At 28.2% G+C, this 26019-nt stretch overlaps 1 protein-coding gene across 1 annotated transcript in view; it reads left to right on the top strand.

Moving 5' to 3' along the window:
• baz (par-3 family cell polarity regulator) overlaps positions 1-26019 on the top strand; it is a 146295-nt gene that overhangs the window by 82081 nt on the left and 38195 nt on the right. Inside the window, exons 19-22 of the mRNA XM_075381257.1 lie at positions 3256-3431; positions 10206-10283; positions 19793-19890; positions 24448-24598. Of these exons, the coding sequence (XP_075237372.1) occupies positions 3256-3431; positions 10206-10283; positions 19793-19890; positions 24448-24598 (503 nt within the window). The remainder of the gene's footprint in view (positions 1-3255; positions 3432-10205; positions 10284-19792; positions 19891-24447; positions 24599-26019) is intronic.

Raw genomic sequence — 26019 nt, 5'->3', positions numbered from 1 at the left:
TTTGAACCAATATGTCTTGGTTTTTCTGTTCATGAAAAATTTGAAAATCTGTGTAATCAGTCCTTTTTTAAGTCTTTGAAAGTGGTAGTAAAGCTGATTCTTCCTTTTCTCATCATGGAGAATTTTTTGATTTTCCTGTATGTTGACAGGAAAAACGAAAATTGAAATTTTCTTTGTTTTATAACAGTTTTGTTTCATTTTTTTGGAATTTCAAGCATTTTTTTGATTATTTTTCCTTCTTCTTTTCTAATTTTCAGTTTGTGCTTTGCTAGCATTTATGTTGCATACTGAACTTCTGGTTTTTATTACTGTTCTGTAATGCCTTAGTTTAGAGTTCCAGGAAAGTGACTTAATTCTTGGTGTGTTTGATTAGCTGGAATGCTAGTTTCATTTTCTGCATTTTGTTTTCAGTTATTTTCTTTTCAGATCCATTCCAGCTTATCCATTCTTATAGATATTTGAATTGATTTACTTTTTCAATCTTGTGATTGTCTATTTCAAGATTCTGTGGTGCATATTTTATGTTGGTCATATTTTAGATTTTTAAAGGAGATTTTCAATCTGATCTTGGCCACTTGAGTTTACAATTCCTTGATCATCAATTTGGCTTTTGGTCAGCTGAGTGATGTTATCCGCAATATTGAAAATAATAATAATCAACTTTATTGTTGATCTTCATGGTGGAGTGATCTCTGCTTTTATTTGAAAGTTCTAGATTCAAATCCTAGTCAGGGTTGGCATTTTTTCATATACTACAAAAATCTATTCTTGCCATAAGTAACTATAATTGAATCAATTACTTGTTATTACTTAAAGAGTAAAGTATTTATGATTACATTTTTCTTTATTTTTGATTTTGGCCTCTTAAAGACTACATTTCAATCTTCATCTTCTTTGCAGTTTTCTCTTTGCCAGTTATTCTCGCATTCTTTGAGCTTACTGTACTCTTTTTTCTTTAAACCATTCTTGAACACCGTTATTTTTATTCCATTCTTTTTCTTGAAAATCCTGTATCAATTCAATTTTCTCTTTATAAACTTCTCTGTTCGATACTTCATTTTCTGAGATGTTTTGGTGTTTTAGATCGATTTTAACCACTTTCATCCAATTAATTTCAGTTTTCCCTTTATAAAAATAATTAAATATTTGTTTTTAAAGACTACTATTGGCCATTCTAAAATGGTGTCCAAAGAAAAATAGTCTTTACTTTTCATTGTTGTTATTAAATTTTTCTGTATATTGGTAAATTTCTTCGATATGTGTAAGTCTATGATTATCACAGTTTTCATAAATTGGGCCTAGAATTTTCTAAATTATTCTTCTTTCTATTTTCTTTTTAACTCTTTTAATTTTAAATTTAAGTTTAGGTATTCGCAGACTAAAGATTGGTGTAAAATATGGTTTTATAACTGTATTGTAGTGCCTGATTTTTTAATTTTTAGAAAGGCATTTTTATTGTAAATATTTTTATGTAGTTCCATATACTCTTTCAAGTTTGGAGATTCTGTTTCTAATCGCAGATTTGTCAGGGCTATACAGATTACAGTTTATTTATTATATTAATCTGATCAACCCAAACTCAGAATTAATAAAATAAAATAAAATAGAATGACACCTACCTTATTCCATAATCCAAGCAACAGCACTTTCACGAGTCCTTCGCATCATCAGCTGCTCTATATATCACACACGTTGCATTTTATTTATACATACACTTCTTTTTTTATTCTTGATGTTACATATATTACCTATTATTGTACACAAAACATTTAATTATTATAATATCATTAAAGACAAGTAAGATTAAATAATTAAAAACAAGTAAGATAAATTTCTTTAACAGTCACTAATTGAATTGAAAATAATAACAAAAAGTCAATAAAAAATTAAACTTTTCTAAAGTTTATAAATTAATATAAGTTGAAAAACGTTTATGCAAGTTATTACATTTTCCTTTTATTACACATTTCAAATGAACTTATATATAACTTTTTTATTCACATGTTTTCTTAATTCATACCGATGGATAATTTCTTTATTTTTATAAAAAGCTTATTTTACATTTAATCTAACAATAAGTATTAATATATATAAGAAATTTTATAATTTTGAAATTTTATTACTTCCTTCTTCTCTAGAAACTGTACAATTATAATATAAATCACTATCAAGAATGTTATTATAAAAAAAAAAGATTAATTTGCTGCAGGACCATTTTTCAATAATAATTTTAATATGTATTAATACTTTTTTGTTTTAGATATGATAAGACATCTTCATTAATTTATAACCGTTCTTTGTCACACATTTTTTGTGTAATTTTCTATAAAGTATTCAATATTAAAACCTTAAATTTTACTTCTCTTAGAATCTATTTAATTATTAATTTATTTCTTTTATTTTATTCTATTTTCTGTTAATTATTTTTGTTCGTCCGACATCTCGCTATTTCCTAAAAGTGTTATAGCTACCTTTAAGAATAACAAGCACCCCATCCCAAACTTATTAAGGAGAGTAAAGAGTAGTGTGGTTTCCCATTACCTTTTTCACTAAACCAAAGTATGGTTACTTATCAACATGAAAGAATGCATGTGATATTTAGCTCCTCAAGTGACAATACTTCTATTATTTTTACTACAGGAGCTGGTTGCAAGGTTAATCTTACTACTCGTACATAAGGAAATTCTCACAGATTCCTCTTGTCAATTAGCTGCTTTATTTGTGTCACAGCCATAAAAATACTGGTTTTAATCTTATTAATGTATTTTTTTTTTATTTATTAAGATTTTAAAATAAATACATAAAATACCAGTAATTTAAATTAAAAAAATAATCAGAAGGATTTTTTTTTATCTAAAAAACCTATATGCAAGTAGTTGAATGATGATTGATATTTATAATTATAAGGATATCTGTCCTTAGGCAGGTCCTTTGCAGCATGTTTGTCTCTATTCTTTTGTAATGCAGCTATACTACGTTAAAAACTATCATTCATAATTTAGTATGAAATGAGATTAAAATAATCAAGCTATCTGCTTTCAGAATTTAGAAACGAGGCAGCTCAATTTTAATTTTCTTTTTATTGGATTTTAACATCAAAATTTTATTAAAAAAAAAACTTTTTCATAAAATGCAATAAATTAGGTTAGTTTTTAAAAAGTTAATTGAGATTAATTAAAAATTTGATTTATGCGATTCATTAACATGATACATTCGTTACGTGTATTTACAAAAAATATATGTTTTGTACAATAGGTTATCGCTAGATGAGTCTGTAGCTGCTGGTTTTTCAAGAGATGCTTTTGGACGACAGAGTATGTCTGAAAAACGACATGCTACTCTAGATGCGAAAAATACTGATACGTATCAACGTAATAAGAAGTTACGTGAAGAACGTGAAAAACAACGTCAAGAAGAATTAATAAAAGAAGGTAGGAAATTTTAATTTTTTCCATTTTATTTCAATTTTAATATCACATTCGTTTAATTTTAGTTTTTTTTATTCAGCGAATAATTTTAAACTTTAAGAATCTTTTTCCAGCAAGCCATTTTTTCAAGTTTGGGGGAAGTGAAAGTTATCACCGGGTGCCAATCTTGGCACATGTGGAAGCAGTTTGAAACTTTGGTCATGGAATCTTACAGAAAATGATATATTTTCAGGCGCATTATTCTGGCAAAAGAGCTCTTTTGGTTTAACCAGATGTTTTGCCTCAACAGCACCCTTCAGTCATAAAACGTTTTTTTGGTTTATTTAATCATATAACGATAATTTTACAATAAAACTTCATCATAAATTACTCCCACTCTAAAAAAAACTTTTTTCATGTATAATTATTTTTCAAATATAAAAGAATAAATAACCAATGTCAGGAAAGTGTTACAACTTTGTTGTTAGATTTTTTTATCTTATAATTAATTTAATACTTAGTGACATAGCTCTGATTAATGGTTATGCTTGATCCATCTATGTAAATATTGGCCAGTTTTTTTTTTTTAATTTATGAACTAGCATATCTACCAATTCCCAATATGATCTATATAATTTGTTGTTATTATTATGTTCTGATTGGAATAAAATATTTATTTAATATTAAACAGGATATTTTTATAATAATTATATAGAAGATCTGTCAGGGATTTATTGTTATATTAAATAACATCATTCTATTTTCACTTTATCTATACTTAAAATTAGATTAAATGCTAGAATTTTTTTGTAATATTTTAAGAGTTTTAGAGATTTATTTTTTTAAAAATAAACTTGTGTTGCATGTCATAAAGTTACATTGCCTGTTTTTTTTTTTTTTTGTTTTTGATGAATGTATGAATGCAATTTTTGTGTTAAATAATATAGTTACTAACCTTTTGTTGTATAAAAACAATTTTATTGTGTAAAAATTCCCTTTCTTCTGTAGAAAGTGTATTTATTTAATGTATTGTTTTATTACAAAAGAAATGTGTTTATTAATATTTATCGGTTTATATTTTATTTATCATCTTCCCTGTGATTGTAATGCATGTTAAATACCTGATAAATAAATTAGCCTCAAAAAGTTAATGAAATTTATTTAGTTTACAAAATCTGTTAATTTTTAAAAGTTTTATATGTATTATCTTCAATGATAACATCATTGTATTATTATGAATCAAATTTTTTATTTGATAAGACTGTTAAGAAATAAAGTTCTGGATTTTAGATCTACTCATAAAATAGAGTATTAATTTAAAATAAAAGATTTAAATTCTAATTGTAACATCGAAGAGATTATTAATAATTATTTTATAGAATTAAAATTATTTTATTTAATCCCAGAGGTTCCAAGTTCAAATCCCTATCACACGTAGGGTTTTTTTTAATTACAAATTTAGTTCATTTTCATTGATTGTTATTGGGCCACCAAACTGTTGCTACTGTGTTGATAAATAAATAATTCATCTCTTGTTTTTTTTTCAATTCTTGCGTTAATTCAATTTCACTTTTGTAGCAATTACTATTTCAAAAAAAGTGAAATGTGTTTTTAATTAAAATTGTTTAAATATAAGAAAAAGGAAGACATTATATTAGTGGAACATAGAAGAAATATAAATGTCATACTGAAATATAAATGTTGAGTACTGATTACCTTTTTTAGCTTCATTCTTTTATTATTTGTTAAAGCGTTACAGAATCACTCCATTGTAAACTTATTGTACTAGTACTTTTAAATGTCTGTTAATCTTTATATAGCATTTAATCAATGCCCCTCCCTATATTTGATGTCATTATTTGGTCCTCTTCTTGTTTATTTGTTATTAAGGGTTATATATATTTTTTAATTTTATTTATCTAATTCCTTTTCAATAAATTGAGGTTCTTGAAAAGGCACTTGATTGTTGATCTGTTCAACAAATTTACAGCATCTGAGAACATGATAGCAGAAAAGATAATAGCAATTATTATCTTAATAACAACAATTTTAATCTATTTAAAGTTTAACTACATTTAAATACATACATTAGTTTAAGTTCCAGGAACAGTTCTAATACTATCATAAATAAATAAATTTTTATTCAGATCGGAACATAAATATATATATATATATATTTATGTATAATGTCAATATAAGGTAAATTATTTATTTAATAGTAACAGCAGGTTTTTTCAGTTACTAGATGATAAAATTAATTTTGTAGTGTGAAAAATACCATCCCTGACCGGGATTTGAACCCGGGACCTCTGGATGGAAGCAGAGACACTACCACTATGCCACTTATAAATACAAAATAAAAAATGAATGTGTTAATATCCATATTAATTTTTTGGTACTTACGTATTAACGCCATCGCAGCTACAGCTTTATTTAAAAACAAAGTAGTCAATCGGATTTTGGTGGAAAATGGGCCGATATAGAGTTTAACATAGATTCAAAACAGTCTCTTTATTCATTTTAATAAATGGTTATTTATATTTATTTATTTTATTTAACCAAACTTAACCTACGCTCGCTTCGCTTGCCAACCTTGACTAATTAACACCGTAATTTTTTGAGTATTTATTTAATAAATAATTTATTTAATAATTTTTTGAGTATTTATTTAACAAAGTAGTCAATTGAAATCCGATTGACTACTTTGTTTTTAAATAAAGCTGTAGCTGCAGTGGTGTTAATATATAAGTACCAATTTTTTAAATACATTACTTATAAAAAATTACTATAAAATAATTCACAAAACAGAAGCTGCTATTGAAAATCATTTTAAGCACATATTTACTTATATGCTGAATAGGATGCAGATAAAGCGAGTGTTTTGTTTTGTTTGTAAAGTAGTATTATTTAAAAATTCAACAACAGAATAATATTACTGTAAAAGAAAAATTTTAATAATTGTATTTTAAAAAATTGGTGGGAAGATTTTTCAAACGGTTTGGTAATTGATTAAAAATGGCAATGGTATCATAATAAGGCCCTTTCTCATAAACTGAATTATTGTTTTGAGTTACACAATAAGTCATGATGTTTGGTTCAATAAAGGTGGATATTGTTATTTTTTGTAAGAGTAAGTGACCGTTCTTTTTTCTGAGACTGGCACATTCGTAAATAAACACTAAGATAAGTTAACAAACTTAGTATTTCTAAATATTGATCTTAAACCAGTTCGATAATAATCAGTCTTACTAAATGACTTAGAACAAGACAGATGTCTTTACCATTTATTTCTAAATTAATAATTCATTAAATGTTTAATTTTCTTTTAATACTCATCTTATGAAATAGCGATTACAAAACCTCATAAAAGTACATAAAAACCTGTAAGGTAAGTTATCGTTAAACCAGATGAGAATGTACATCCCAAAATGAACTAACAGTTAACTAAATAAAACATTTGTTTATATACAGACTGATCCAATAGTCACGCATATCAAAATAAAAAAAAAGACATTAAGTAAAAATATTTAAAGATTATTTATTTTCACAACTACGCTCAAAATGGCTGTCCCGTTCAGTAATGCATTTACGAACTGTAGTTTCATTGAAAATGGGGCCCACTATTTGACAAAGTGATACAACACATCTTGATCCCGAGGGAAAGACACCCACCATGCAACGGGTCTTACCGCCATGCCACCTGCTCTGTACCTAGCCTTTAGAGGCTTTACCGGAGATCATCTTTAATAGCCTCAAGACATATTTCAGTCTGACCTCTGTCAAGATGCCACTGATGCAAATGCCACACAAGTGTAATTCGCTTCAGTGAATGTCATTTAACATGGGCAGTAACCGAAAACTGATACCATTTATCAGTCTCAGATGAGACCACACCAATTGAGCTGCACAACTTACCCGAAAAGAGAATGAACTCAACACATAACACTGAGAAGCAGATACTCGTGAAACCTGTTTCAATTTTCTTTAAAGACATTTGAGAGAAAACTTCATTAAACAATTTTTTTTAGTTACAAACCATATATAAATATCAAAAACTTTCTTCTATTTTCAAAACAACCCCCACTCATAAATTGAAATATGGTTCTTTTTTTGCTCTATCTCTTCAGTTTAAATATTTATTTTAAAAAGTTTTTTGGATGTTTTATTCATATATAGAGCTATCAAGATATGTCTAACAATTTTTTTTTTTTTTAATTATAAACCAACAGACCTAAAATGAAGAAAAGTGTTTAGAAAATTTTCTTTTTCTTATTTTAGCTTTTATTGAAAGGGGTATTAGATCTAGAAAAAACTTTACTTAAACAAATTTTTGAAGCTTAACATATATGAATATTTTTAGAAAATATTTTCTTAAAATTTATTCCCCCCACCACTAAAAATATGTTATGTATTGGTTTTTTCGTGGTCTGATTCTTTTAATTTTTTTTTATTAATAGCCAGATAAGTCATGCAATTCTTGCCAGCTCTTACATATATAAACTACCAGGTTGGTCTAGTGGTGAACACGTCTTCCCAAATTTGGAAGACGAGAGTTCCACCGTTCAAATCCTAGTAAAGGCAGTTATTTTTATACAGATTTGAATACTAGATTGTGGATACCGGTGTTCTTTGGTGGTTGGGTTTCAATTAACCACACATCTCAGGAATGGTCGAACTGAGACTGAACAAGACTACACTTCATTTACACTCATACATATCATCCTCATTCATCCTCTGAAGTAATACCTGAACAGTTATTTCCAGAGGCTAAAACAGGAAAAAGAAAAAAGCTTTTTCACATATGTGTTATCTCACTATTCATTTTTCTTTTATTTGTAGCATTTCCAAATAATTTAAATTATGAAGATTATTCTATTTAAAGTACGTTTATTATTTAAAATCAAAATGCCAAATTTTTTGTAGTGTTTTTTGAGAAAAAAAATGGTGTATTTTTTGGTTCTTGTCGTTTAGTGTCCCACCTAACACGATATCAACGTAATCTAATGCTCGCTTCCCACGAACCTTGTCTAATTTATCTTAAATATTAAATGCTGGGGGACTAACACTAAGTAAAAGCAAGAAAATGCAAGTTTTCATGTAATAATTCAAAATCATGTTATCCCAGTAATACAGAAATCTGTAAGTAAAATTGAAAATGTTATTTCTAATGAAATAATAATTATCTAAGGTAATATTATCAATAAAAATAAGGTTAACGAGTTAAGTGGACATTAGGTTATATTTGGTTAGGTTATGTTGATATAGTGTTAGGTGAGATGCTATCCGATAAATACCTATTTTTTTTATTTATAGACTATAAAAATTTTATTTTTGCACATAAAAATATAAAAATTTTATTGAAATGCCAGCCACAGTTTTATCTGTTTTATTTAAAAAAAACAAAATAGATTTCCATAAAATAATGATTACTTTTTTATCTTCATCATTTTGGTCAAGAGAATTCTGCATGTTCATATATGTATATTGTAATTGAAGAATACCTTATGCATGTTTAATGTTCGAGGCATACCTCATCCAAAACGTTATAATGTTTTCAATATTCCCTAAAAAAAAAGCTATAGCTTTTGAATGTTCTAGTAAAAAAATTCAAGCATTTTTAAAAGTTTATTATTGTTTTTTTATTGAAATTAACAAATACAGTAGTGTACAAATTAATACGAACATAAGAATTTTTTTTGTTTATTTCTATGTTGTGACTACATTTTTTACCACACTCATTCTGTAAATTGTCTATGTAATGTGAGCTTAATGTTCTTTGGTTATTTAACCATTTTGATGTTATAAATAGTGTTTCATGAAAGTTTATTTCATTTTTTGTTACTAAATCATATTTTTATATTTTTTCCTCTTCGTCTCTTGAATGTATAATAATGGACATAACTCCAAGAAAGCATTCAAAAATTGTTTCCCTTTCTGACCATACTATTATGACGCATGACAAATAACTTCTGAGTGTAGTGTTGGACTGGAGACAGTGATATCCAAAAATTAGTTAAACATCTTCAGAAAAAATATTTTGAGGTTGTTTGACATTTGAAGGCTCGTGTTCATTACTTCCAGTAAATGGTAGATTGAAAAATGACAGATCTATCAAGGTTCTGAAAGAAAGAGTCACAACATAAATTTTTATAAGGCAACAGAGGTTTCAACAAGATTTGACACCATACCATACTGCCAAAAAAAGTGGAAAACATTGTCAAAGAACAAAACATTAAATTGCTCCTGTGGCTAGGCAAATTTCCAATTGAGAATCTTTGGCAATAGTAAAAAATGACCGAAAAATGAAGTTTACAATAAAAATTGACCTCATTAAAGCAATATCAATATGTTTTCATGATGAAAAACTAAAAAAAAAACATGTAGTACACTTGTTGAATTGATGCCAAAACATGTACGGAAATGGTTAAGATTAAATGAGAACATAATTATTAGATATTCACAAATTCAACAGGTATGATTTTTTTTTCAAAATTAAGTTAATTTTTATTAAATAACATTTGTGTTTGGATTAATTTGCACGCTGCTGTATTTTCTCATTTGAATAATTGTGTTTATAACTTAAAAATGAAAATTTATTTTTACTGCAAAAACGTTTAAATTTATATATATTTTGTATGCTAATTTGCATGTAATTTTGTGATAATTTCATGTAAAAATCTAACCTATCTTTAATTTAAATTAATTTTGTAATATATTTTTGTTTGTCTATTTGTTTGTTGTGTTTGTTGCATTTTGTTCATGTGGTTATGGTTTGTTTTGTTAATTTATATTGTACAGGTAAATTGTTTAATCGTGATGGAACTACTGGTGGTATTATGCGTGTCAACTCTGCTGAATCTATACCACGTTCTGAAAGTATGTAATTGTATAAATATACTAACAACTTTTTTTTTAATCTTTTGTGTACATATGTATTTATAATTATTTATTTTATTTAATCTCTAAATTATTTTTATACTTTAAAAGATTTCATATTAAAGTAATATAAATGATTAAAATATAATTTAATCTATTGTAAAAAAAAAATCAAATGTATTGTTTTATAAATTATAAAAATATTCCCAAATTATTATTATACATTCTGCTGAGAAAATATTAAAGGAGTGTTCTGGCATTAAGAACCGCAATCATAATTGTCAATTACAATAGTCAAAACTTAAATGAAATCGCTAAGTTTATATGTAATTATTCGATAATAACATAGATAAAGTTATCAAAATATCTTAACTATTTTAAAGACTGAAAAATCATTCTATAAGGTTAGATTAAAAAAAACTTGAGCTTCTTTAGACTAAATTTGTACACTTGAAATGAGATTATGTTGAAAAATAAAAATATATTTTTCCTGAAAAATTGTGTTTTCATTATTTTTCATGGACTTATTCATTCAAATGCCTCTCATATTATACATTATTTATTTTAATAATGTATATTTATTCTGTCTCGTACAAATTATGTTGCCATATCAAAAGCCTTCAAAAAATCTTCATTACTTTTGTTTTGTACCTCCATTTTCAAATAAAACAGTAGTCTGTATGCACATTTGTCTCACAATCATTAATTTAAGTGGATATCACAGATCTTTTATGCACCGTATGTCGGTTTTTTTAGCTGGATCTCAAATTGTATTAGAGCACTTAAATCATAGAATTAATATAGATTGAATTGATTCATAAGCAGATAAAATTTACCATATAAATTATACCGAGTGATATTTAAGTATATAAACAGCTTTATATTGCATTTCTGAGAGGTATTTGGAGACAGAAAGAGATGGAATTCTACGTAGTTAAAAAAATCTGCATTATTTTTTTAATTTTTTGTCTTGCCATCTTGGATCCGCTATATTGAATCAAACTTATTTTTTTTTTAAATAGGAAGGAGGGCATCTGATACATGATTTTGATTTAAAATTTTATAAGAAAAACAGAGGTGAATCATCATTTTTCTATTCATACCTTCATTATTGAGTTATAAACATTCAAAGTTGCAATGATGGAAAAATCATTTTATTAACAATAAAACGAGGTAATATGTGCTGCATAAACAATTTCATTGCATTTTACAATCATAATGCATACAATAACATACATTAAACAGTGCTGTAATAGTGTTGATAATAATAAACAGTAACTAATAATTAATAACACAACAAATTAAACATCTACATTGACTGATATATTTACTTTAAATATTACAATATTTATTTTAAAATTTTAAATAAATATTTTCGATCGTAAATTACTAATGAAATAAATTTTGAAAGCATGCCGTTCTACAATAAATTTTCAAAATTCTTCCCCTCTACAGCTTGGCAGTGTGCTAATTTCAAGTGATATCTGTTTATAACTTGTTGTATTATGTCTGGTGGTACATGAGCAGATTCGTCAATTATTCTTTTTTTCAATTTGTCAGTGTCTGCAAATTTTGCTTTGTAAATTTTATGTTTCTGGTACCCCCAAAAAAAAAAAAATAATCCAGGAGAGACAAGTGAGGGGACCTATCAAGCAATTTGGAAATTGTTTGTTTAAAATTTGCCATACTCTTAGATAATAAAGAGGTGGTGTCCCATCTTGCTGAAATCGTACATTATTATTTAATTCTTGTCCATCATTTTCCCAGATATTTGGTAAAATCCTATCGGCTAACAAGTTGCAGGAAGCATCTCCTGTAACATTGTCATCTAAAATAAAAGTCCCTACAATACAACGATTGGCGATTCCCACCCAAACGTTCACTTTCTGAGGGTGTTGTGTATGAGCTTCCAACATCCATCTGGGATTATTATCACTCCAATATCAACGGTTTTGGTTATTCACATGGCCATTTAACATAAAAGTCGGTTCATCAGTAAATGTTATTGTATTAAAAAAATTTGCGTCTACATCTAATTTTTGCTTTTTAAAATCACAATACTCAATTTGACTGTCGAAATCATCTTCTCAAAGTTCTTGCATCAGGTGTAGCTTATAAAGGAGAAATTTATTTGTTTTAAGAATTTTTTGTTCTGAAAATTATGTCATGTTGGAGAACACCTTTCCAAATCGATGAATGAAGGTCTTCAATAAAGATCTGCAATACATCTAATGACTACATCAATTATGACAGTTCTTGGTCTGCCCGTGCGAGGACGATTTATTACAGTACCGGTTTCTTTAAATCACTGTATTGTCTTGATCGCAGTCGATTTACTTATTGGTTCTTCAGAAATCTATTATTGAATAAATCACATATCTCTTGTAAAAGAGTGAACACTCACCATATCCTTACATCATCAACAGAGTTATTTTTTCAATTTCAATTAAAGGAGGCATTGTTATTTGAAAATTTAATATTTAATAAAACTAAATAAATAAATGAGGAAACTAATAATAAATCTTTCACCAAAAAAACAAATTTGAACCTCTAGGCCTACAACTTAATTCATACTAGCACTATCAAATATTACCACTACAAGTATGTTGAAGTAAAAAAGTGAAATGAGGAGTTAAAAGTTGCATTGTTTCAATGTAATACAAACTGCATTGTTGTAAATTGACATATAATTTCTTTCATTTATGATAAGTAACAAATATCAGGTGATATTAACACTGGAAGTTAATTTTTATTTATAAAATAATATCAGGTGATATAGCTGTTTAATTTGTTGTGTTATTAATTATTGTTTATTATTATCAATATTAAAGCACTGTTTAAAGTTTGCTATAGAATTATTATGAATGTAAATTGCAGTAAAATTGTTCATGCATTTTACCTTGTTTTATTGTTAACATGATTTTTCTGTTATTTCAACTTTGAATGTTTATAACTCGATATTGTTTTCCTTATAAAATTTTAAATCAAAATCATGTGTCATATGTGCACCTTCCTATTTAAAAAGATTAAGTTTAATTCAAATGGCAAATCTAAGATGGTGAACAAAAATTTTAAACCTACCGTAATGCAGATTTTTTTTAACTATCTAAAACCCCATTTCTTTCTCTCTCCAAATTCCTCTCAGATATGCAGTATAAAGTTGTTTCCATACTTAAATATCACTCTGTATATGAGAAATACTAAAAAAAACTGTAGGTTAAGAAAATGATACAATTTTTTTTTCCAGTGCTTCCACTTGAGGTATATATATATATATATGTGTGTGTAATGAAAAATCAGCTCTTGCCATTTTTAAAAGCATTTCTTTATTTAATATTAATTATATATTTCTCTGATCTGTCTTACGCATGCATTGCATCTAATTACCACTAATAGGATATAGTGTTAAACAATTATTATGTAACGTTATGCAGTTATTTAATTAGCATGTTAGCATGTTACGCAACATTTTACGTACAAGTTATTAAATTAAAATTTGGAATATTCTCCATTGATGACTAGCAGCATTTTTAAAACTATATAAAGGGTGTAAATGTATGTTTAAACTATGCAATAACCAGTACAAGATATCTTTTACACTTCTATTTTACCTCTGTTGTAAACAATCAGTTGTTTTTTTCTTTCAAAAAACAGTTTGTTATTGAATTGAATATGTATGTGTGTGAACACTTTTTGTCTCAAATTAAATTTTGGATTTGGATTAAGCATCATTGGAGGATTACAAAAATACACTCATGGCCACAATCAGCTGTCAGGTTCCCCTCTAAATGGCTCCCAAAATTAAATTTTTTTAATAATCATTACACAATAACAGTGTAAGCTATTTATAAGGTTTACTAAAATGCATAAAATACCTAAATTTTTTAAATTAAGTATAATACCCCAAAATGACTTTTGAATAATTGGAAAAAAATATGCGATAAAACCATCAAAACTTGAGAAAATAAATTATATTAACTTATCTTAAATAGAAGTTACAGATAATAACTTTGTTAGAAATGAATTAATAATTGAGATACCAGTAATAATAAGAATTAGAAGAATATTCATTGTGGAAAGTACAGGTTTATCATAAAAGAATGGTGCGGTTTTGAACATGGTTTAAATCAAAACAGAATTACTTAGAGTTTATGTTTTTTATTTTTCAAATTTGTCGTATCAAACATTTTTTTACAAAATTAATAAATTTCAATATGTGCTTAGGCGCTCGACAGATGTCCAAACGATACTCAACTTCTCTCCAAACAATACTAAACTTCTCTCCAAACAATACTCAACTTCTCTCCAAACATTAGTTAACATTTCTTTGTTAATGGTTGTCATCGCTTCATTAATTCTGTTTTTTAAGCGGTTTAGGTCGTGAATTTTTTGTATATAAACAACACTTTTGATGTACCCCCGCAAGAAAAAATCACAAGATGTCAGGTCTGGACTCCTTGGAGGCCAAAGTACGGGCCCTTGCCGGCCTGTCCATCGATCTCCAAATTTTTTGTTCAAAGCGTCCGTGACCAACACATTGAATTACGGAGGAGCACCATCTTGTTGGAAATGAAGTCGATGAATGTTTTCGAGTTCATCCGGCTGAGGAAAGTAATAATCGGTTAACATGTCAAGATACACGACTCCATTAATTGTTTTTTCAGCAAAGAAGAAAGGCCCTATTACACGATTTTTCATCACACCACACCAAACATTAACTTTAGGCGAATCACGTTGTTTCTCAATAATTGCGTGTGGGTTTTCAGAGCCCCGTTTTTGTGAATTGTGTCTGTTAACACATCCACTCACATGAAATGTAGTTTCGTCTGTAAAAATTATATCGTCTAAAAATGATTCGTTTTCACTTATTCTGTCCGACATTTCAACAGCGAAATTGTAATGTTTTACACCATCATCGGATTTCAATTCCTGCAGTATCTGGATTTTATAAGCGTGTAATTTCAGTTTTTTATGTAAAACTTTGTGAACTGTTGATTTTGGAATACCTAATTCGACGCTTCGACGGGGGATGGACTTCCCAGGTCTTCTAATTGCCGATTGTCTAATTAGTTCAACCGTTTCGTCTGGTGCACTTGGTCTGCCGGTTGATTTCTGTTTCTTAACTGATCCATTTCTTCGAATTGTTTGAACCAACGTGTTGTGTTATTTTTGTGCGGTGGATCTCTTCCGAATTCACGTCGAAACGCACGTTGAACTAAAATTACGGATTTTAATTTGGCCATCAATAAAACACACTTTGTTTTTCTTTATCCGAGAACATAGTAACTCACTAAACTCACCGCAACAACAATACAAGAACTGACGTTGTGGTTACAACTACTGATAAACAAATTTTGGGTTGCAGGCTTTCAGGGATACCAATAACATCTAGAAATTTCCCTACAATCTTCCTATGAATTACTGAAACCGCACCATTTTTTAATGATAACCCTTTATTATTAGACTTTTTATTGATCCTTTTTTCTTGTTAATAAAATTAAAACGTGATTCATGAAAACATAATATTACAGAGTTAACCCTTTTTTTGTAAAATCCATCTTTCCTTAATTATATAAATAATAATATAAAAATGTGATAAATGAAATTAAAAATAAAATGAAAACTAAGATGTAATTTATTACTAAATCTGGCAATTGCTTTGTGAATTTTATGATGCAAAATTCTTAAGAATTCCAAATAAAATGTGGTGTACTTAACTGTCAGTTACAGATGATGTTATCTATTAAATGTAAAAGATCCAAAAATTTAATTATATTTATTTAAAATTTATATTACTTTTTGTACGAGTAACGTAATACACCTCAAACTAAATTTTACTCATAAAATTTAAACCCAATCGGGCTTGTCGTTTTTTAAATACGACAAATTTCATCTATCTTCATAAAATGTAAAAAAAAAACCTAACCTAACCCACCCATTTTCTATGTTAGCATAATGAATACAATTTATTAGTAGTGTGACATACTATACTACTAGTGTAGTAGTAGTGTTGTAGTAAATAAATAATTAAATATTTTATTTAAATGTATTAGAATTCAGATATAGCCTATTTTTAATTTTTTGGCTAAACTTACAAAGAACTATAAATTTTAGCAATAGTGTGAAAGATTTTGTAACCAGTTGGCAAAAACATCATTTTCTTGATAATCTTGTTTTTATTTTTATTTATAACAGAAAGATTAATGTTAAAAAATAATCCCAATAGATAGTAGATTTACAAATTATATAATTATTAATATGATACTTCTTAAATGTTGTAATCAATTATGTTATGAAAAAGATAATAATTGAATCAGGTTTTCTCTTTAGAAATTTTATAATTTTAATCATTTTGATTCTGTTTTAAATATTATTGTTGTGTAAGTTGTTAAATATGATGGAAAAATCAATAAACAAGACACAATAACATACTAAAAAGAATACTCAGTTTAGATACTTAAAAACTATTTTTATTTTTCTATTTAGATCTATATGCGAAACATGCTTGATTCACCAACATTAATGTACTTATTCAGTCATTTTATTGATGTCCCAAAATCATTAGCATAAATGTTTTTGGCCTATCATCTCGGCTACTTCTACACCTCATGTTCGATATCATCATTCGTGAAATTTTTAGTTAAGTTCTAATGTCTAAACATTGAAAGTTGTTTGGAGGTAACTCGTGGCTATAAAGAGATCAGTATCCTAATCCATTAATTCTGTTTTGATTTAATACTGTATTTTTTATTTTTTGGCTTAATGATATCACCACATAAGCTTGAAGCGTATGGGATATGGAAATGGAATTTTGTAGCATATGAAAAATGCTAGGCCTGACTGGGATTCAAACCCGGGACCTCTGGATGAAAGACCAAGGTCACAGAGATCGACTTTAAACATGAGGACATCCTACTTAAAGTTGTTAAACTGTTTTTCATTACTTACTATTCCTCTTGAATCATCTCTTTCATCTTTCTTACATGCGGTTCTGTTAAAATCAAAACAGAACAAACAAGTCAGCCTAAATCAACTTTTGTTTGACCTTGAGAGAATTTATTAATCCATTGTGTACTGTTTTATACAATAAACAATTTTTATAATAAACAGGACACATTTCCTCATGATATTTTTATAGGAAGTCTTATTTTCTTATAGAAATGTATAACAGCATGATAATTTTTGAATAAACGCTCATCAAGCATATTTAACATTTTAAAATGAATTATGCACACACCTGGAATCTAGTGATTGTTAATAGAATATCAGTAAACAAAATTGTACTCTCATTTAATGAAACTATTAAATATTAAGCTGATCATTACTATCTTATATCAGTTTGTGATCTCTTTGCTATTTCCTCTTGTACAAAATTAAAAAAAAAAAAACTGTTAAATAACTCCAAATAATGCTGTTATTAAAATGTTTATTTTTATTAATACAAATATATTTACGAACGAAAAAGATAACGAAAATAGCTTTTTAGTAAACAATTTTTTTCCAGTATTGGGAATATTACCGATTCTGTATTTTTTGTAAATTTTCTTTGTAACATCATTGTAGTATCTTACAGCCTACATTAATCACTTTTTTTTAAAGTTCTAGCTTTTTAAGGGCCATTTTTTTATAAAAATATACAGAGCCTTTTAGGTATATCTTCTGATTTTTTCTTGTTACTCTGATAATGTCTTGTAAATTCATATTTTTAATTATTTATTCTTTGAAACTACAACTTCTTCAGTATTTTAGATTAAAATTAAATCGATGAAACCTGCTTTTTTGAGTCATGGTTAATGTCTTTGAATTTATATTATGAACATTATTTTCAAGTTCATGTCGCTGAACATTATTAAGTTAGTTCGTGTCGCTATAAACAACAAAATACCAAAATATATTCATTATTAATTGGATTTCGTAAAAAATTTCACATGGTGTTTTATAATGAAACGATTTAAAACTACGTAGCTTTAGAAGATCTTACCAGATTATATATCATTATTGATGCTAATATGTACAAGGGTTTTTTTTTCAAGGTCCAATCGGTTACAAAATTAAAACCACAATGAAAATAAAAAATTTTTTATTTGTAACAAGTACTTACATAGTTACACTATTTCTCTGCATAGTCGTCACTCCGGTTTAGATATCTGTCATAGCGTGGTACCAACTTTCCAATACCCTCGTCATAGAATGGAGCCACCTGTGTTTTCAGCCATGTTTCTACGCTGGTCTGCAACTCACTGTCTGGGCCAAAATGTTGCCCTCCTAGCCAGCGTTTCATGTGAGCAAAGAGGTGAAAATCAGATGGAGCCAAGTCCGGGTTGTAGGGTGGGTGATCAAACACTTCCCAACGAAAACGCTGCAGTAGCTTCTTTGTTACAGCTGCAGTACAGTTGCGGCCGAGCATTGTCATGGAGAAAGACAATGCTTGATGACAACATTCCTCTCTGCTTATTTTGAATTGCCCTTCGTAGACGTTGAAGAGTCACGCAGTATGAGGCTGCAGTGATGGTCGTGCCACGTTCCATGAATTCCACCAAGAGAACTCCATTTCGGTCCCAGAACACAGTAGCCATACACTTTCTGTTGGAGAAGGTTCGCTTGAACTTCTTTGGTTTACTGGGAGAATGAGTTTGCATCTACTGTTTGGATTGTTCTTTTGTTTCTTCAGTTTCAAAATGGACCCATGTCTCATCCCCTGTGACATATTTTGTTCAAATATCTTCTCCTTCATTGTGGTTGCGCTGGAGAAACGTTAGGGAGGTGTCCATTCTCATTGTTTTGTGATGGTCGGACAGCATCTTGGAAACCCATCTTGCACACAGTTTGCAGTATTGAAGACTCTCACTCACAATGGTGTAGATATCTGACCTTAAAATTTCAGGAAACGAATCACTCAATACAGAAATTGTGAACCGACGAATTCTCGTATCGCCTCATCCACTTGCTCAACGAGATCATTGGTTGACACTCACTTCCTTCCCTGACCGCCCGCATCATGAACATCTGTACATCTTGCTTTAAACTTCCTGTACCATTGTCAAACTTTGCTGTCACTCATTGAAGTTTCACTGTACACATTACTTATTCGTCTATGAATTTCAGCCACATTACACCCCTCAGCCTGAAGAAATCGAATTACCGCACGCACTTCACACTTGGCGGGAGATGCTATTGTTGTGGACATGTTTACATGCTAGCTGCGTGTTCAGAACAAACGAAGTGACACGGCGTGATTGAAGTCCATACTAGAGACGCTGCACAACACATGTGCAAAGGTTCATCTGATTTTTGCACGGGTTTTTACTTCGCAACCGATCGGACCTTGAAAAAAAAATAACCCTTGTATATTCCATTTATGTGATTACATAAAATACTTTTGAATACATGAAACCATGTATATATATAAAGTAACTTTGTAAATTTAAATACTAATAAAAGAGAATAAACATGAATGTTTTTTTACTAATTTTCAAAATTTTGTATTTATTTATTCATTTATTTTTCAGCTGGCAATGGTGATATGGGATCAAAAACCCAATTAGGTCCTTCTTTAGGAATGAAAAAATCATCTAGTCTCGAATCATTACAAACAATGGTACAAGAGGTAAATTCTTAATAAATATTAGATTTTTTGTTTAATATTATAAATATTATTTTTTTTATTACCAAAATAAATGTTTTATTGAAAATTAATTTTTAATCTTTTTTTTTAAATTTTAAATTTATAAATAAAAAACTTTCCAATCCTTATAATAGATTAGTTCTTACCAGGTGGTTCCTGGTGTTGTTTTTTTTGGGGGGGAAAATAAAAAAATTTCCTTTTACATAAAATTTGTTTTAATTTAAATTCTGGTCTGCATTTGTTACCATATTTTAATGTAAGATAATATCATTTCCTTAAATTGTGTGTGACAAAGGACACTGCTGTAAATTCTAAAAATTGACCATACGAAAATGATTCTTGCTTTTCGATATCTATCGGCAAACATCTATATAATAAGTCGCTAAAAATCTAATTCTCAAAAAAGTTAAATATTTGATATGAAAAAGGTTAGTTTTGCTTCTTTTAATGTGAACATCAAAATGAATTTGTTTTTTCTCATAACATTATCATGTAGCTAACCACTGTGGCTGTAGATTATATTCTTGCAGTCTGCTATAATAGAAAATCAAACGTTTCAGTACTGGAAAATTTACATGTATGATCCTGGCTTATAAATGTGGTTGTTCTTTTGTTTGCTCAGATTGATAAAAAATGATATAAAAACTTTTTAAATTTTTGAGCAATATTTACTATATAATTTCTTTTAATAAAATGGAATTCCCTGAATTCATTTTCTAATTTTTATCTAGGTGTGAGGCATTCGATAAGGTAAACTGAAATAAAATGTTCTGTATTTTAAAAAAATTAGGGTTCAAATACAGAGATAAAAGAACAATTACTAACATTTACAGAAACCACACAGCAACAGTAATAGTTGAAGAACATAAGAAAGAAGCTGTAATAAAAAAGGGAGTCCAACAAGAATGTTCCCTATCCTATATTTTTAATCTTTATGTAGAACTGATAGAAATCTTTACATAGAAATGATATAAAGTATTTCTATGTAAATACTTTACATATAAATGATGTTAAAGAACAATTTAGATCTGGAATTACAGTACAGGGTGAAAAGATAAAGATGCTATGATTTGCTGATGATATAATAATTCTAGCTGAGAGTAAAAAAGATTTAAAAGAAAATTAACGGCATGGATGAAGTCCTATGCAAGAACTACCGCATGAAAATAAACAAGAACAAAACGAAAGTAATGAAATGTAGTAGAAATAATGAAGATGGACCACTGAATGTAAAAATAGGAAGAGAAAAGATTACGGAGGTAGAAGAATTTTGTTATTTAGGAAGTAGAATTACTAAAGATGGACTAAGCAGGAGCGATATAAAATGCCAAATAGCACAGGCGAAATGAGCCTTCAGTCAGAAATATAATTTGTTTACATAAAAAATTAATTTAAACATCAGGAAAACCTTTTTGAAAGTATATGTTTGGAGCGTAGCTTTATATGGAAGTGAAACTTGCACGGTTGGAGTACCTTAGAAGAAAATATTAGAAACTTTTGAAATGTGGTGCTTCAGGAGAATGTTAAATATCAGATGGGTGGATACAGTGACAAATGAAGAGTTGTTGTGGCAAATTGATGAAGAAAGAAGAATTTGGAAAAATATAGGTAAAAAAAGAGAGACTTACAGGTTACATATTAAGGCATCCTGGAATAGTCACTCTGATATTGGAGAGACAGGTACTTGGGAAATATTGTGCAGGCAGGCAATGTTTGGAATATGTAAAACAAATTGTTAGGGATGTAGGATGTAAGGAGATATACTGAAATGAAATGACTAGCACTAGTAGGAAATCATGGAGAACTGCATCAAACCAGTTAAATGACTGAAGCCAAAAAAAAATTAGGTTCAGGTTTCTTTCTTTTTTTTCATAAACATCTTTTTTCTTATAGCCAAGATTTGTAGTAGTCTTATTTTAAACTAAAATAACATTAAAAAAAGTAAAATAGACAACTTAAAATTGAATAATACCAAAAAAAGTTAAAAAATAGTACTTTTTCAATCGTGTTTTTTTTATTTTGTACTGACTTTTGAAAGCAAAAATATAAAGAAGAAAAATTGGAAAATTGTTTAATTTTAGTATAATTTTTAAATTCTGTTTTATTATTAGTAATATAGCTGATAGATGTTTTCAAATTAAAATAGCTGAGTGATTTTGAGAGAATTTAAAGCTACTTCTGGGATACCTCAGAGTTCTATTCTTGGTCCCTTGTTTTCTACCTTTTCATTAATGATATCGGTCAGAATTTTAATTCAGAAGACTTAAGGTTAAATCATTCTGATTATGGGGCTTTGCAAAAGGATATAGTCAGAATTTATACTTTGTCTAATGAAAACAGAATGCCACTTAATTTTGGCAAAACATTCATTGTTTCGTACACTAGAAAAATCTTGATAATGAAGTACTTATATAGATTGGGTCGACATTCCATACAACATAAATTAAAAATTTTTGATCTCAAGGTTTTTTTATTCTAAATTGCTTTTCAGTGTCCATGTTTCTATTACAGGTTGTAAAGCTAGAAGGAACCTTGGTTTGCTTGTATAGATCATTTAACATGTTTATTATGCAACAAATTTATTATGTGTCTGTATAAAACTATGGTTCGACTCATTCTTGAAAATTGTATCATAGTTTGAAATTGTGATGATGTTACACCTCATTTGATGTGGAAGCAATTCAAATGGCACATTCCGTGCTTTATTTGTATGGTTTCAATCACCTGAGTGATACTTATAAGGATACATATGGGGAATTTGTACCCTTAAAACTCTGTGTGTAATACGTGAACTGGTTTCTCCCAATAAATTTCTCCATGGCTTCATTCCTGGAATGATTGGCAATTCACATTCCAAATGTCGCTCTACAATACCATCTGGTTTAAGTGGTCTGTTTATACAAGGCTGAAAATCCTTTTGCTAAATCTATTGATAGACAAAATCAGTATAATAATTTTACATTTTTTTCAAATGAATAAATGTTCTTATAGTAATTAAAGGCAGTTTTTAAATCAATATCCATAATTTGGTTTTTTAATCATTTTTTAGAATGTTTGTATGTGACTGTAGTGAGTTACATTAGTAACTTATGAACTTAGCGAGTTTTATTCAATTTTAATACTTTTAATGAACACTTACTTATGTCATAAAATTGTAGATTTCCACACTATTGATTTAGTTCAGTTTTTAAAAATTAATTTTTAATTTTAATATTTAAGATGAGACTTTTATGCATCCTGAGTTAAATAAAATGCACATATTAAGATATTACACTGTTCTGTGCATTTCTTTACATACTTTGAATAGGTTATTTTCCTGTTAAGTTAGGTATCTTTATCGAGATTAAGATGCCTTTGAGGGGTGATGTGGAGGTCATTAAAAATTATTATTTATACTTTAGTCATTTTATAAAAGATTTTGTGTTATCAGTGTCACATATTAATTTCTCCATGAACTTAGCTCTAACCTTACTTTTAAATAATGTAATTCTACAAAGTTCCATTCAGGTTTTACTTTCCCATCTAGATAGTGCTATAGCTCTAGAAGGGAAAGTATTGTAGTCGGTCTTTGGGCATATGCGGTTTTCACCAGATTTTGATTCTTTGACACATACGGAACCCAAAAAACCGGATGGATATTTTTCAGATGTTAATGTTTGTATGCGTGTAATTGGTCTTGGCCTCTAAATCACCTTATATCTCCAGAGCTAATGGACCGATTTCGACCAAACTTGATCAGATTACTTCTTTCTATATATGGGGCATTGATGCCATTAAAATTTCAATTTAAAAGGTTTAGAGGGTGGCTGTAGAGCAAGGTCATCCTCAGTATTTCGATATTTCACCTAATTAAGGTCATATTTTTTTAGGCATATTTCTTAACAATTAAAAAATTAACAATGTTTGCAAAAAAAAGATTTTTGCAAAATTGCATTCCCACCTCAAAAAATGCTGTTGTCATTTGCTATGCTGTGATATCACAGGTGAACAGTAAAAGTAAATAAATGAATTATATTTAAAGTGTAGAAAAGTAACTCTGTCTAGCCAGGATCTTAAGATGGATCGCTTGGTCGACTTGATACCTAGTGTACCTCACAGCTACACCAGCTGCCGACCATACAAGCAAAATTTGTTCTTTGTAAGTTGTGAAATTACATTAGTTTAGTTAGTGCTGACCATTGTCGCTAGTACTGCCACACCAACGCAAATTAAATACAATATACTCACAGGCATTAGAATCATTGAATTAAATAAACAAAAAAATGTTATATTTAAATAAAATGATAATATTTTAAGTTAAGTGGTACATGTGTAAGCCATGTATCAGAAACATTCCCATCAGGCGGCTAAAACTGTGTTTTACGAAAATCCTACAACTCTTGTCAGCTTTTTTTATTGTATATCTAAGTTCTGAATTTCCTTTAAAACCCCTTTCTCATGAAAATTGTTTATTGTTGCCTAAATGACTAATAAAGGAACCATAATTAATTAGAAGTCTTTAAAAGGTTGTATTACTACTGAAGTTTTAAATTTTTACAGATACAGATGGCAGAAGATGCTTCTACATATCGTAATGGCCAAGGTGCTGTTCGTGTCATACGTGGCCGAGGTTGTAATGAAAGTTTTCGTGCAGCAGTTGATCGTAGTTATGATGCGCCTCTTTCTCTACATGAACTCCGTATGGATACTTGTATGGATCATGAGCACAGCTTGTTTTTTCCACTTTATTTTTTAGTTTTATTTATTTATTATATTTTATTTTGAGCGTTTGGCTTTTTATGATCAATATTTGTTACAGTAAATAGTGCTTAATATTGCTTTAAAAAAAGTTAGCATTTAACAATTTTTTTTTTTATAAATAATATTGCAGATATCGGTATAGAATAAAATCAGATGATTATCTGTGTCTATTAAATTTTGTCATTTCTATTTTAATTTTTTCTCAGTTTCAATGTTTATATCGTACTTAATCAGAATTATTTTTTAACATTTCAATCTCTTTTTAATTTTATTTAATAAATGTATTATAAAAGTTTTTAAGAATTAGGTTTAGATTTTTTTTTAATGCATCTTAAGTTACAGATATAGTTTCCACATAATATAATTAACTACACATTCCCAAAAAACATTTACAAATTTTAAAATCCCTCTGTACCTATTTTTTTTTTTTTTTATCTAACAATTTCAAATAACATAATCTCGCTTGTTATTAATTTGACTAATGATTTGAGAGATTATACATTAAATACTACAAATATACTATTTATTTTTTTTTTTTTGTAATATATTATTTATAAAAGTAAACAGATAATATGTCACAGAATAATCCTGATTCTACTATGAAATTCACAGTAATTATATAAAACTAACATGTGGCTATGGATGTAAGATTACAATTTACATAATCAATAATAAACTTTATGTAAGGATTATTTGGTTTTATTATTTAAATAAGGAAACTAGCCTATAATTTCAGAAATGAATTTAATATCAACATATAATTGAGATACTATATACATAATTGATATCCCAAGGGATATCCTATGAGAGAACATTATTTGTCATCTTTACCTTGTTCCTTGTTCACAGTGAACATACATAGCTGCAAAACAGAACACATACACTTTTATCATAAAATAGAACACATTTCGCTCATATGCTCTGATTGTTACTTTCCACAATAAAATCAATTTTGGTACTTCCTATTTTCTTTTTTTTATGATGGATTTTCGTCAAGTAACAGCTTCGTCCTTGATTTTTTCACCGTAATGTGGTGTGGCATTTGTAGAAAACTGTCTCGTAACTTTTTTCAAACACAAACAGTGTATTTATAACCAGATTTTAAAAAAAAATGCTGAAGTAAATTGGTTTTTTAATTTTTAACATATTGAAATACTCTAAATCTCATAAGTTTAACAAACTTATCGCTGTAAGACAAAATGTGGGGTCAGGAGGAATAGTTTATACTTATTATGCACATTACACATAATATTATTATGCACAGAGCTCAATGATCATAAAAGATAGATGTAATATGATCAATTATTGCAAATTTAGATCTTCTTTGAGAATTTTATTAAAAAAATATTTTTCTGGTAATGTTTTGGATTG

This window comes from Lycorma delicatula, chromosome 13 (assembly GCF_047948215.1).
Source record: "Lycorma delicatula isolate Av1 chromosome 13, ASM4794821v1, whole genome shotgun sequence".
Classification (NCBI taxonomy): Eukaryota; Metazoa; Arthropoda; class Insecta; order Hemiptera; family Fulgoridae; genus Lycorma; species Lycorma delicatula.
This window is presented reverse-complemented; position numbering and strand designations above follow the sequence as displayed.